Genomic DNA, 13,445 nt, shown 5'->3' on the forward strand with positions numbered 1-13,445 from the left:
GTTACACTTGTTAACAGATTTACACACAGACATGGGCTTTTTTTGTAGTGGGGATGTTTAATAAATAACTTGTAGTTACTATTGTCCTTTATACTTTTATACCACTAAATTTGGACAGGTAAAACAATGTAATTGTGAGAATCAGTGACATGATGTATTATGAAAAAAAAAAAAGTCTTTTTGGAGTTTAGAGCATGTTTTAGTCTGCAGATGATCATCACCGGCCTGTAATCTGAAGACACCTGCTTATAATAATTATAGTGTATATACTTTAATTATCCCCTGTAGGGAAATTACTCTCTGCATTTAACCCATTCACTCAGTGAAGCAGTGGGCAGCCACCAATCCAGCGCCCGGGGAGCAGTGTGTAGGGGCGGTACCGTGCTCAGGGGTACCTCAGGGTAGCCATTCAGTGGATTCAAACCCCCGACCTTCTGATCATGGGGCGACCACTTTTACCTACTGAGCTATCCCTATGGGTCTGAGCAGCAGAATATAAGATGCATAATAATAAACAGCACTGATTTGGATGATAGAAATATCTCATGTATATGGAGTAAACAGGGCAGGGCCTAAAGCTGATCCCTGTGGGACTCCGCTATACTTCTTCTTCGCTATTCTACAGCGCTTTATAAAAATAACATTATAAAACATGATACTTGATATAAACATAATCTTACATATTCCCAGTTTCCCACATGTACAAAATTCTTGTTTAATTCAAATAATTTTCCTTTGTGGTGATTTTTTTTCCCCAAACCAAACAATCAGTTACGTAAGAAAAAAGTTAAGTAAGACATCAGAAGAAATTAACAAGTCCGAAAATAAATTCCTCATGAAAAGATTTACTATTATTTGCAACGCACTAAAAAAATGTAAATGAATACCCTCCAAACAGCCATCAGGAGTGGTATTAGGAGTCTTACTTTTTCCATTCTACGTGCATTATATTAAATTCTTCCTGCTCTTTTGACTTTTTTTCATGCACTATTATCTTATAGGTCCCAATAAAGCTGTACTTTTTGTTCAGTGTATCTGGATCTAACATTTTAGATTACTGTTTTTTCCTCTTTGTTATTGAGCCAGAGCTTTATTTGAATATGCTGCGATCAGAGAATGTTTCAAGCGTTGTTCTGAAAACTCTATAAGAGAGATTTTGTGTGTTACCAGGCTGGAGGAGAATTACATAGTGTGTGAAGGAGTGTGTCTGCCTCGATGCATCCTCTATGCCCACTATCTGGACTTCTGCAGGAAAGAGAAGCTGGAGCCGGCCTGTGCTGCTACATTTGGAAAGGTGTGAGGTGTATTCTCATTTATTCTCTTCATGTGTTTTATGCACTGTCTAGGTAAAGATACGGTTCTTTCACTTATTTTATGTGTCTTTCAAAAAACTTAGACGCCCCAGCTTTTGCTTACTAAACCTTAAAGGCACCTTATTACAAACTTTACACATCAGGTTTATATACATTACATGTATTATAAAGTCACTGTAGACTGTTGATTGATTTAATGAATTACAACATTAAAATCTGACATAAAAACAGTAGTTTTGTGAAAATGAACTCGTGATTGATTTTACCAAAACATTTCACCTTCTCAGACAATCCGACAGAAGTTTCCTCTCCTGACAACAAGAAGACTCGGCACCAGAGGACACTCCAAGTAATGCAACATTTACCTTCTAATACGACACACAATGAATAAATAATACAACACAACATAACAGCATTTCCTTCAATAAAGGTTTGGTCAGTGTTTGACATTATTACCTGGACTATTTTATTTTTTAAAGATATCATTACTATGGAATCGGCATCAAAGAGAGCAGCGCTTACTATCACTCTGTTTATTCTGGAAAAGGTTTGACCAGGTACCTTTAAAAGCTTCTCACCAATTCCCTTATTCCAATAATCACGTACTGTTTTCCTTACATCTACAGAAGCTTGCATTTCTTTACATTACCTGATTTTTCTACCAGTTTACTGTGTCCATTAGTATTCTATTAGGAGATTAATAGATGAATAATGTATAAATAAGATAATCTCTGTCAAATAATACCTTTGTTATGTTTGCATTTATTGTTTTGTTCTTATTTTATTTGATCAAATTTACACTTTTCTGAATTTTGAAAAAACTTCCATCTGAATGTAAAATCCAAATAATTCTGTTTTGATGACAGGTTTTCAGGGAGCAAGCTCAAAAATGAGGTAATATTCACTTTTAATTTCAATTACTGAAAATGCATTCCAACATATCACACAGGAATTTAGAGGAATTTGTCTTTTTTATTAAGATAAACTAAACAGAAATGAATCAGAAATATAAGTTTTATTAATTTAAGCTTCATTAAACGTATTAAGCTCTGTGACAGAACTGCTGTGAGTTCACTGAACTCGTTAAATTAGTTTTATAAAGCAACATCTCTGACATATTTGTAAATTTATAGTTTTAAATCACAATAAAAACTCTTCAGGAAATGTAATATCTTCTGTAATATGTTTTGCAGGGTGGCTTCACCAGGAAATACTCTTTGAGCTCTAAAACTGGAACGCTGCTCCCAGACTTCCCCAGCGCCCAGCATCTTCTCCTGCATGGAAACATTTCCAGAGAAAAGGTTTGCTGATGAATCGCTTTCTATAAAATGGTTAAGCACATGTAATTATGTCATTACCCCCCACAATATGGAGTATTCCAGTTAAAGTAGTTGATTTGGTTACTGTTTCAAGTCTGGTAACTTAATTTTTTATTCTTCAGGTGGACACTCTGATCATGATGTATAAAACACACTGCCAGTGCATCCTGGATAATGCCATAAATGTCAACTTTGAGGAGGTTTGTTTAAATGATTTTAAATATATAAATTTAAACATGACTTCAAGCTGAGTAAGCCCTTCGAATAATCTTTCTTTCAGATCCAGAATTTTCTGCTCCATTTCTGGCAGGGAATGCCGGACCATCTGCTGCCGCTGCTGGAAAACCCCGTTATAGTCGACATCTTCTGTGTCTGCGACTCCATTCTCTATAAGGTTGTAATAAAAATCTCTTTTTTATTTTGACATTTTATTATTTGTGAAAGCCGGAACGTTTCTCAAGCATTTTGAAAGTATTGATTTTGCTTATTTACTGTAACATAGTTCTTTATTCTTGGACTCTATTAGAGTAGCTTAGCATGAGTTAAAATCATACTTTTTGAACATTTTTTACTGAACTTTAATGCAGCCCCCCAGTTCTTTGTGTCTAAAACAAGCTGGTTTAGTTCTTTTGTCTTGATCATGGATTTTGATGCAAACCTAATTACTAGAATTTTGGCCATGTTTAACATGGGAGCCCTTTGTTGTAACGATATTTATATGTCTGCACAAACAAACAGCGTAATATGTCCACTTTAAGCTTATTGTGTCTGTTCCAGTATAAGATGTAGAAATTGACCTGCGCACATTTTGAAATTCAATATCAGTTTGGCAAATTAATAACAATGAAGTGGGAAAAAAGTCTCATTAACATCCCTGAGGAAGAAGGAGAGGAGTCTTCTATAAACATTTAAATCGTCTCCTTGTTGTTCTCTTGTAATTTGTCCTTTATTTTCTCAGGTTTTAACAGATGTTCTGATTCCTGCCACAATGCAGGAAATGCCTGAAAGGTTTGTTACTTCAGCTTTGCTTATAATGTTCATCTGATGTACTTTTGAAAAACAAGCAAACAAACAAGGACTTGTAATATTTTTATAAAATGCAAAATAATGTAAAATGATGCAAAATAATGCAAAATGCATTTATTGGTCATCCACGGTCACCACTTCATGCAAATTGCATCATATATAAGTATGGACATGTATATGTGTGTATATATGTATATTTAGTGGGTATGGATGTATGTGTATTTGTATGTGTGTGTGCATGTACATGTCTATACTTACAGATACTTTATTACTTACATGGTAATAGTAGAAGTATATTAGTTGAAATTTATTACTTGCATATTTCCATAACCCTTATATACACCATATACTGTGTATGTATGCGTGTACACAGAACCTCAGCTACTGTTGTATATATTGTATTGTATTGTATTGTATATTATATTATCTTATTTATTTTGTATTTCTTGACTTTATATTCTTGGTTTACTCTTTGTATTCTTCTGCTAGCTGCACCTGAGCTGTGGTAAAGCACAAATTTCTCCGCTGTGGGATCAATGAGGTCTTATCTTATCTTATCTTAAACTTTCCTCAAGACAGCCTGGATCCGAAAAATATCCTTTTTTAAACTGTAGAGACACGGGATGTAGCTGTTACATTTTAAAATAGTCAGAGACAGACAGAGATTTTTAAAAATCAGCGAATCTACACATTGAGGATGTTTCTGTTTCCAGTCTGTTGGCAGATATCCGCAACTTTGCCAAATACTGGGAGCACTGGCTGGCCTCCTCGCTGGAAAACCTCCCCGAATGCCTCGCAGCCAAGAAGCTTCCCATAGCACGCCGCTTTGTTTCATCCCTGAAGAGACAGACCTCATTCCTACACCTGGCACAGGTATAACATTATACAACAGAAGACAGTGTACACCAGCGTCTTAAAATAAGCATGCTAAAAACTTCTGGAGTGATTTTTTTTTTCCCCCTCTCTCCGTTAATCCAGATAGCACGCCCGGCGCTTTTCGATCAGGCTGTAGTGACCAGTATGGTGCTGGATATCGACAATGTGGATCTTAGCAGCATTAGCTCGCAGCCTCTTCTCAGCGTAACCGTTAATGGAGATCAGGACCCGGATATCTACTCTGAGTGTAAGATTCAAGCACAGCATCAGCCTCATATTTAAAATGATCTGTACTTTTGTAGAGTTTCTATTCTAGTGAAAATGAGAACCTCCTGTTAGGAATAACTTTTCCTGTTCTCTCCTTTCTTTATTTCCTTTGTTTGCCTAGATGACTCCATTACAGTCTTTCAGGAGCTGAAGGAGCTGCTGAGAAAAAACGCCACAGTGGAGTCCTTCATCGAGTGGTTGGACTCTGTGGTGGAGCATAAAGTCATCAAGGTAAAAGCTGTTCACCTGAGTGTCCCTGTATTTGTGTGGATACCAAAGACTACATTTCAAAGAAGAATATAACCATCGTGACATCACTTTTTGGTTAGTGAGGTCAAGTTGTGAAGCCTTGAGCATTTTTACATTTTTGTGTTTTGAAAACAGTCATGACAAGCGAGCAGTTGTTGCTACTGTACTGTCATACAGCAGTTAGGCCCACAGTAAACCCTGTTTTATCCTCCTCCTGGACATGAATAGACATCAGAATTTAAAAAAATGAACATCCCGATTTGTTTGTTAAGACTCCAAACCAACTGTTTAGATCATGAATTCCTCTAGATAGTCTTTACTGCAGTCTTAGATAATGATACCAGAAGGCCATAAACTTTGAAACAATTTTTGAAACCACAGGATGCGCCCCCTGCTGGCACAAAGACCACCAGGGAAGTGTTTAAGGCGCTTCAAAATGAACTAACTCAAACCAGGAAGCCATGTCCATCTTTTATATACTGCCTTGTGGTCCTGCCATGAAACAAGAGGATTTTTTTTCTCTTTTTGTGTTTTGATCAGCCTGGTAAACAGAGCGGCCGGTCAGTGAAGAAGCGCGCTCAGGATTTCCTCCTCAGGTGGAGTTTCTTTGGTGCCAGGGTGATGCACACGCTCACACTCAACAATGCTTCTAGCTTTGGTAAGAACATCCAAGAAGTTCTCTCACACCTGATGGTTCATTTAAAATGTCAGTGAGTGTAAATTTCACAGCAAGGGGATGAGGAAGCTTTACAGATGCTCTCCTCTGCAGACACGCACCAGGGTGTACAAAAAACTGCCTGAAGTCTGAGCTTTTAACCACCAGGGTTATTTGTACATACACTGATCTCATTATTAGAAGCTTTTTGCCATGTTTAATATGAGTAGCCACCATTTTTTATTAGTATATACAGGACTGTGCAAACATTTTGAGCCATTTCTTTATGTTTTTATGTTTTGCTAGGAAAAATGTTCAGGTAAGAGGAATGGGCTGAAAATGAGTGAAAAAGCAGCCAATGTCCAAAGAAAAACTTTGAGGCATCTTCAGAAAGTCTGGAGAACTGTTGCTCAAGCTTAACTGTTGCTTCAAAATTCCCCTAGAAAACAGTCTACGTCCTTGGAAGCAAAATATAAAGAAATGAGAAATGACTCAAGAGTTTTGCACAGTTCTATTTATGAGAGGAAATAAGGAAAAGCTTTAATAGGTCCAGATGTTGTTTGCATATCGCTCATGATATTTGTAATATTTGTAATATTTGCAGTAGCTGCTCAGATATGAATTTGCCACTGCTTTCTTGTCCATTAGTGAATCTACACACACACACACACACACACACACACACACACACACACACACACACACACACACACACACACACACATAGGTCTAATACAAGCTAGCTCTGAGCAGATTGCTACAATAGCATCATAAATTGTAATGGCCAGACTTGCCTTGATTACACACAGTCTTATCTGTAGGTCGTGTGCTCTCTGTTTAAACACTGTGCAGGGGTGTGTGTGTGCGTGTGTGTGTGTGTGTGTGAATAAACACTGACCATTTGGTAGTTCGTTCTCCCTCTCTGTTTTTAAAGTCCAGCTGAATCTGTGACTCTGCAGGTCAAACAGAGAGCAGATTGATCTTAAAGATCACACAGCAGATAGTGAGAAAGCATGACGCAAGCACTCAGCTGAAGTCGCAGAGCTTTTGGGCTGTGGTATATCTGTAGATACATAAAGTGTTTGCGTTGCGACAGGTTCCTTCCATCTGATCAGGATGCTGTTGGACGAGTACATCCTGTTGGCTCTGGAGACTCAGTTCAACAACGACAAAGAGCAGGACCTTCAGAACCTGTTGGACAAATACATGAAAAATGCAGGTATCAAGCATCATTTCAGCTGCTCAGACATCCATAATTAACTCAAATCGACTGCAGGTCCACTACTGTTTAAAGAGCGTAATTATTATGGATGTAGTAAATAGATCAATCGAAACCCTGATGTAGATAAAAAAAACAACCTGGGGTTACCAGATTTTTATGCAGGACGCCCTACAGTGCTGTAAAAATAGAATTAATATATGTTTTAGTACATTAATAATGAATTTACATGTATTAATGTGTGATAAAATAAAATTAGAGTAATAAGGAAGTTTCTAACCTCAGATATCTTATCTTATATGAACATGAGACTCATGTTCGTGTAAGTTTTAGTTTCCTTTACATGACCCATATGTAGTGTAATACATTTAAACACCCAGATTATTATCAGAGGTTCCTCATGTTATTCACATCACTTTCAGATGCCAGTAAAGCGGCGTTCATGGCCTCGCCCAGTTCCTGCTTCCTGGCAAATCGCAGCAAGGCCACTGCTGCCACGGACCAGCCGGTAAAGAACGAGTCTCTGGGAGAACACGCCTACATGTCTCTGTCCACCAATCAGCAAAGCCTGGAGGGAAAAACTGTCATCTATCAAGGGACTGAAACCTCTGGTTTCACAGTTTCTGGTAAAACAAAAGACATTTAGGAGTTTCTGTCACATTAAAAAACGTTTTCTACTATCATATAAAATATGTTTTAATCTGTGGTCTTTTAGGTTAATCAAAAAACAATATTCGGCTATACAATACAAACTGTAATCAAATGGTTTGACAGCTTCATGTTTGAAAAACAGAAATCATACGTAATTTAAATTTGGCTGCTATTCCCTTCAGGGACATCTGCTATCATTAGGTCTTCTGTAAATCCTCAAATGAGCCAAAGTTTAGGCTTTTTGGGTACATTTTCATGGATAAATAATGATTACAAATACAAAATTATTAATATAGTGAAAACAAAGCAGATGTCATATCAGCTGTCCCACAAAAATATCAGCCCATTGATGTACTAGTGTATCCTGCACAGTTGAATAAAACCATGTTTTAACAGGTCCGTGCAAACAAGCTCATAGTACAAGAACTTGAGGTATGTTTTAGGGAAGCATGCACTCATCATAGAAACGCTGAAAAGTCTTGATGGTGATGCTGAACAAAAGTGAAATCTATCATAAGGTTAGCGTTTTTCTCTATAGCACTCTTTTCCACCAGATGAGCTAATGCAACATCCAGCCCTCAGACACATGGGGTTATGATAGATAACCAAGGTTCCCAAAGTTCCAACCAAGGTTCAGGGTTGTTGTCACTTTAATGTGTTAGAAGCTTGTGATGTTACTGTAAAGGTTACATAACAAAGCCTCTCTGTCTTAACTCTGAGTTCTTTGTTTTGTTACCAAAAACTTTTAAAACTCCTGTAAGCATATGTCTGATGTTGGTTTCTTTAGGCCTCTAACCGTTGTATCCCTCTTCATCCACAATCAGGTCCTCAGATGGACTTCTCTCAGGTCAGCGGCCCCCTCATGACCCCCCCGATCTCTCCAGCGGGATTAGTTCACAGAGGTTCTGTCATCAATCAGGGGCCCATGGCAGGAAGGCCACTGATGTCCTCTTCTTCTTCTTCCACCACCTGCTCCTCCTCTTCTTCCTCCTGCCTTTCATCTCTCAGTGCCATGACCCAGCCCAGCCCCTGCTCTTCATACACAGACACCCTGTACCACTGTTTACCTCAAACCACCTCCAGTTATTTTCCTCCAGCCAGCAGCTCCTCAACCCCAAACTACCAATCTGCTCTCAGGTCAATTTCATTCATTTTATTTGGTATTTTGCATCATATTTTTTTTTTATCTGCATTGGAACAAATCTGATAATTAGCATTGAGTCATGAGCTACAACAAACCTTTATTGACAGTCCTGTTCAAACTTTGTGCAAAAATAATTTTAATTTGTGTTCCAGGCCTCAGAATCAGTGTCTGGCTTCGGTTCAGTCTCAAGCTTCATCTCTTGCCTGTCACCTGTCTCGGTACCCCTCCTTTAACGACCAGCACCTGAATAAAGACGTGTTCTACAATCATCAACCTGCTCCTGTCCATCACTCATCCGGCAGCACTAACTGCTCCCTGGCATCCTATGCTTCTGCAGTCCGGTCCACATCTGCCTACACTTCAGGTTCAGATCCAGCTCACAGTGAACACGGACTTGACCCTCAGGTTGCAGCCCAGATTCTGGATTCAGCTGAGGGGTTTGGCTTTGTGGAGACTGGCCTGAACCTTTCTGGTGGTGGATGTCAGGCACAGACGTATTCTGTCACAGGACCAAGCGGTAAGGATTCCCAAACTGTGGCCTCAGTCTAAAGGTCTTTAAACACCGGTTGCATAAAATCCCTGCAAATGTTTTATATGTGATTTTTTTTTAGGGCAGATTTTCTGCAAAATGCAGCACGCTCGGTGTGTATATAAGTTATACGCCAAGTTTCAATCTGAAAAATTTGAAATTTTCGTGCTGTTTTTTTTAGCAAAATGTTTGGTGTGTAACAACCTTAAGCCACTCATTTTCTTATCATTGGTTTTTCTTGTCTCCTGCTTGCTCATGCTTTTATAGTCAGCCCTATGATGCTCATTTAAGTTCTATACAGTGCTGGCATGATACCAGTGTTGAAAATAGCAATTTTGCAGATCGCTGATGCTGGTACCTGACTTAAGGTCCTCATAAACCTTGAATATAAGGTTTGGGCATCTTAAGCGTCTGAGGTCAAAGTCATCATTGGTGACTACTATGATCCTAACCCTATCTCTAACAATACAGGCTTAGAATATGTGTGTATATTGGCAATTAGTGTTCAAAGAAAATAATCATACTAACTGACATCAAAAGCTACCTACGATGACAGATGCTTGTTTTATGCTTGAGTGCGAAGCACCGACTGCCTGTCTACCTGCAGAGAGTGTTTGTAGATGAAGGCAGTGCGCACAATGTGTGGTACAAGCAGTCTGTGGGCTACTCTTGATTGTGCTGTTCTTGGTCCTTCGGTCAGCTGTGGAGAAGAGCCACATTATAACATACAAAGAGCTGAGGTGAAACTCAGTGTTAAAACTGTGAAAAGTGTCCACTGCTGCCACAGTTTGCACTTTCCATACTATATTTAAAAAAATCTTTGATGTTTTTTGACTCCTCTCCCACTGCTGGTGAACTGTCCTATGCCAGCCCACTTGTCAACCAACCAGCATTTGATGGATGCATACGTCATCCCTGTCCAGCTATTTGCAGATGAGATTTTAAAGGGCTGCACATTTGTGGTGGGTGAAAGCCCCTCTCTGTTTGCTGTCCACATAGAAAAGCATATGCAGATGGACACATTTGCAGGACTGGAAATTACATTTTATGCCTCAGAGAGTTTAATAGAAAATCTGCGATTGATTTGATCTTCAGAAACCAGAGATGAAAGAATCCAGTATAAAATTTCTATTTATGGATATCGGCCTAAACTCTGACTAAGCATACTTGTTATAAATTCAGTCTTGTAACCACAATACAGTCTGCACAGAGTGAAAGGGTTTAGATATTTTGTGACTCAACTGTAAATTTGATTTCTTCCACTCAGATCTTTCTGGCCTCTTGAGCATCCCTGATGCCTAAGTTTGGAACCAGTGTTTTATGTACAATGATTTTAATGTGTTTAAATGAACTGTAATAACTGTTGTGCACAATAACACCAGATGTGTGGGGGATGATGGTGACTACAGTTATAGTGGATCTTTTTAAATGCACCATCAAGGGAAGCACACCCAATTTTTTGCACACTAAAAAAGTAACAAAAGTTTCTTACCAAACTGTAAGTTCTTGGAAAACACTTTTCTCTTTCAGCAGGCTATTATGGGAACAGCAATTACCTGGAGAGCCAGCGCATGACATCACTGGTTGACCAGCACGTGTCTGTCATCAGCAGTGTTGGCAGTTTGCGTCCTTTCCCTTCGACGTACTCCGAAGTCCACGATCCACTCAACATCTTGGACGAGCCAGGAAGGAAAACAGCAGGAGCCTTTTACAGTGAGGCAGAAAACGGAGCAGGTGAGCACAGAGGAGTAATGGGAGCAGTTTTGCAGGATGAGGAGTAGAATCGTAGGGATACAACCATGGAGACATCTCAGGGGTTTCTTTTGTTACTGTGAGCTGCTAGAAGAGCTCTGCTTTCTAAATAAGAAGCTTGGAGAGAAACTATTGTGCTAGTAAACTACAGGCTGTTACAGTGTTGGATGTTCGTGCTAAACATGGTCAAAATTTCATATAACAAAGTTGGTGTATGTTCAAATCATCTCTGTGAACCACAAGCTCAGACTTCAGCCTGCTGTGAATGCTCTGATGGGTTTTTTTGTACCATTGGAACATCACGATTTTAGTGACGGTGAATCTCCCTCATATGGTCACCTCAGGCTCACAACAGCCACCCACCTGCTGTTCAAAGCCTCTGCTGGGAAGGAAGCTGAAGCAGCTCAGACAGAGGATAAACCAAAGGAATACACTAAGACCCAGGATAAGCTAAATAAGGATTATTTTTAGCTGTCAGATACACAAAGCTAAAATAATATCAAGCTAAAAATGTGCAGAGGTCCACTTTAACTTGAAACGACTTGGTAGGATTAACGTAACTCATAATTCGCTAGATAAACACAAATAAAGTGCACCGAAAAGTAAAATATGCATGTCGTGCACAGTTCAGCTGCACCGTTGTACTTCATGAATATACTTCAAGTCCACTTCCACGTCAAGGTGGGTTTGTTGGAAGGTGTGCACATCAGTGTTTGACAGCAGTTTGGTATAAACATAAAACTCTGTGAGACTGGTATAGCAGTAATTCTCTATGGATTCTCCCCATTCACCATCTCATAGATATGGAAGCTTGGTTACACGTCACTGGCTGACACAATGTTAGTATATCAGCAAGGAAACTGTGCTATTTGTTAGCAACATGATAGCTTAGTGGTTAGGATTGTTAACTCACAACAAGAGGACACTAGTTAGAGTCCTGCTGTGTGGAGTTTATAGCTCCAGTTTCTCCTGACACTGAAAAACAAGCTAAGTTAGCGCTGTGTATGATTAATATCAGGAGTTTATTTCTTGGATAAAGAAAGCTTTGGTTTGTTTTTTCACTCCTGATCTCCATACGTGACAAAGTTGTTAATGTGACTCTTCTTAGTGTTGCCATAAATTTTCTACATCATAGTACCAACACCAACAGACAAAGACAAACTGTGAGATACTAGCAGCTTTAACAAAACAGCAGTAATTGACTTCCTGTTAATGAGAGCAGGCTGGATTCTTCTCATGACCCCACCGGTGGTCGTAAAGGTACTGCAAGGGATTTAAATCATGTGTTCTTAATTTATAGACCTATTTTTGATCCAGAGGAAAGCATTTAAATGGCCATCAGACATTGAAAGAAAAGCTCTGAAGCGCAAAAGAAATTTGTCATAAGAGCAAAAACAATCCATGAAGACACAAAGAAAGAAGGATTCATCTTCATATCCTTTGTAAGAAACTGAAACATGCTGTCTTTTCCTCAGATCACTCCCTCTCCTCATCGGGATCTGCCCCCTGCATGTTTGGACTTCCCTCTCAGTTCACCTCGCAGGAATCTTTGCTTTCTCAGCAGCGTCTGACGGCATCCTCAGAGGTCCAGGACCTGGTGTCCTCGCTGCCCCCCATCAACACTGTGTTCATGGGGACAGGAGGAGTGCAATGATGGATCCATCGTCCACGGAGCGACGTATGTGCCAGTACTGCTGTGTAGGATGGTTTGGTTTAAAAAAGCAACAAGCCCAGTGGGCTGACAAAGGGTAACGACATGTAAGATTCTACTAAATTCACTACAGCAAACACCCAAGCTGCAAGGGTACAGTATGAATCTTCACTCAGCCACCAGGACGCTCCAGCATGCAGTGCTGATGAAAAACAGTTGACCTCTGATAACAGTTTTATCAGGAAGCCAGACTTTCATACCTATGCTAATATAAAGATATTTATATTTAACAAAAATCTTATTTAAATATATTTAAATACACGCAGACTGCGCTATCCACCTGGAAACAGTTGTTTCTTCTTCAACCACAACTGTGTTTTTTAATCGGTAATTTTTCCAGATTGGAAATAACAGCAAACACTGCTTTTGTTCCTTCAGTGTTTTTTCTGTGTGCAAGAGGTTGTAAATAAAGCTTTGAAAATGGAACAGTGTACTTTCCACTGACTGCACAGCAAGTGAAAAACACCTGGTCTGCCCTGACTTTTAATTCATCAGTCTAGACTTAAAAATGTGAAACATTTCTGCTGTTATCACTGCTTTTTTTTTTTTTTAAACAATACTCCTACCAGTCATTTAGAGCCAAAGGCTGTTGCCTTGGTAATGAAATTTTTTTATGCCCCAAGTTTCCTCATTGCCTTATTGTTCTTTTAAACTGCTCCTCAGTAAACTCTGCATCCAAACAAATCAGTGGTTATATTTTCAAGAAGAATTAAAATCATACTGTGAGAGCAAGG

The 13,445-nt window shown here is 39.1% G+C and overlaps 1 protein-coding gene across 3 annotated transcripts in view; it reads left to right on the forward strand.

Annotated features, from left to right (window-relative positions):
- The window catches only part of rfx6 (regulatory factor X, 6), a 19,504-nt gene extending 6,263 nt beyond the window's left edge, over nucleotides 1-13,241 (forward strand). Inside the window, exons 4-21 of one of the 3 annotated variants that reach the window (XM_025899203.1) lie at nucleotides 1,171-1,294; nucleotides 1,601-1,662; nucleotides 1,793-1,870; nucleotides 2,180-2,207; nucleotides 2,507-2,614; nucleotides 2,755-2,832; nucleotides 2,913-3,026; nucleotides 3,591-3,640; nucleotides 4,372-4,531; nucleotides 4,637-4,781; nucleotides 4,923-5,032; nucleotides 5,591-5,708; nucleotides 6,802-6,924; nucleotides 7,347-7,550; nucleotides 8,400-8,712; nucleotides 8,872-9,236; nucleotides 10,779-10,982; nucleotides 12,476-13,241. In XM_025899203.1, the coding sequence (XP_025754988.1) occupies nucleotides 1,171-1,294; nucleotides 1,601-1,662; nucleotides 1,793-1,870; nucleotides 2,180-2,207; nucleotides 2,507-2,614; nucleotides 2,755-2,832; nucleotides 2,913-3,026; nucleotides 3,591-3,640; nucleotides 4,372-4,531; nucleotides 4,637-4,781; nucleotides 4,923-5,032; nucleotides 5,591-5,708; nucleotides 6,802-6,924; nucleotides 7,347-7,550; nucleotides 8,400-8,712; nucleotides 8,872-9,236; nucleotides 10,779-10,982; nucleotides 12,476-12,654 (2,563 nt within the window). In that variant the 3' untranslated portion in view covers nucleotides 12,655-13,241. The remainder of the gene's footprint in view (nucleotides 1-1,170; nucleotides 1,295-1,600; nucleotides 1,663-1,792; nucleotides 1,871-2,179; nucleotides 2,208-2,506; nucleotides 2,615-2,754; nucleotides 2,833-2,912; nucleotides 3,027-3,590; nucleotides 3,641-4,371; nucleotides 4,532-4,636; nucleotides 4,782-4,922; nucleotides 5,033-5,590; nucleotides 5,709-6,801; nucleotides 6,925-7,346; nucleotides 7,551-8,399; nucleotides 8,713-8,871; nucleotides 9,237-10,778; nucleotides 10,983-12,475) is intronic. The other 2 variants (XM_019346314.2, XM_005461494.4) reach the window with 2 other exon arrangements.
- Nucleotides 13,242-13,445: the final 204 nt, after the last annotated feature.

Source organism: Oreochromis niloticus, linkage group LG15 (genome assembly GCF_001858045.2).
Source record: "Oreochromis niloticus isolate F11D_XX linkage group LG15, O_niloticus_UMD_NMBU, whole genome shotgun sequence".
Taxonomy (NCBI): Eukaryota; Metazoa; Chordata; class Actinopteri; order Cichliformes; family Cichlidae; genus Oreochromis; species Oreochromis niloticus.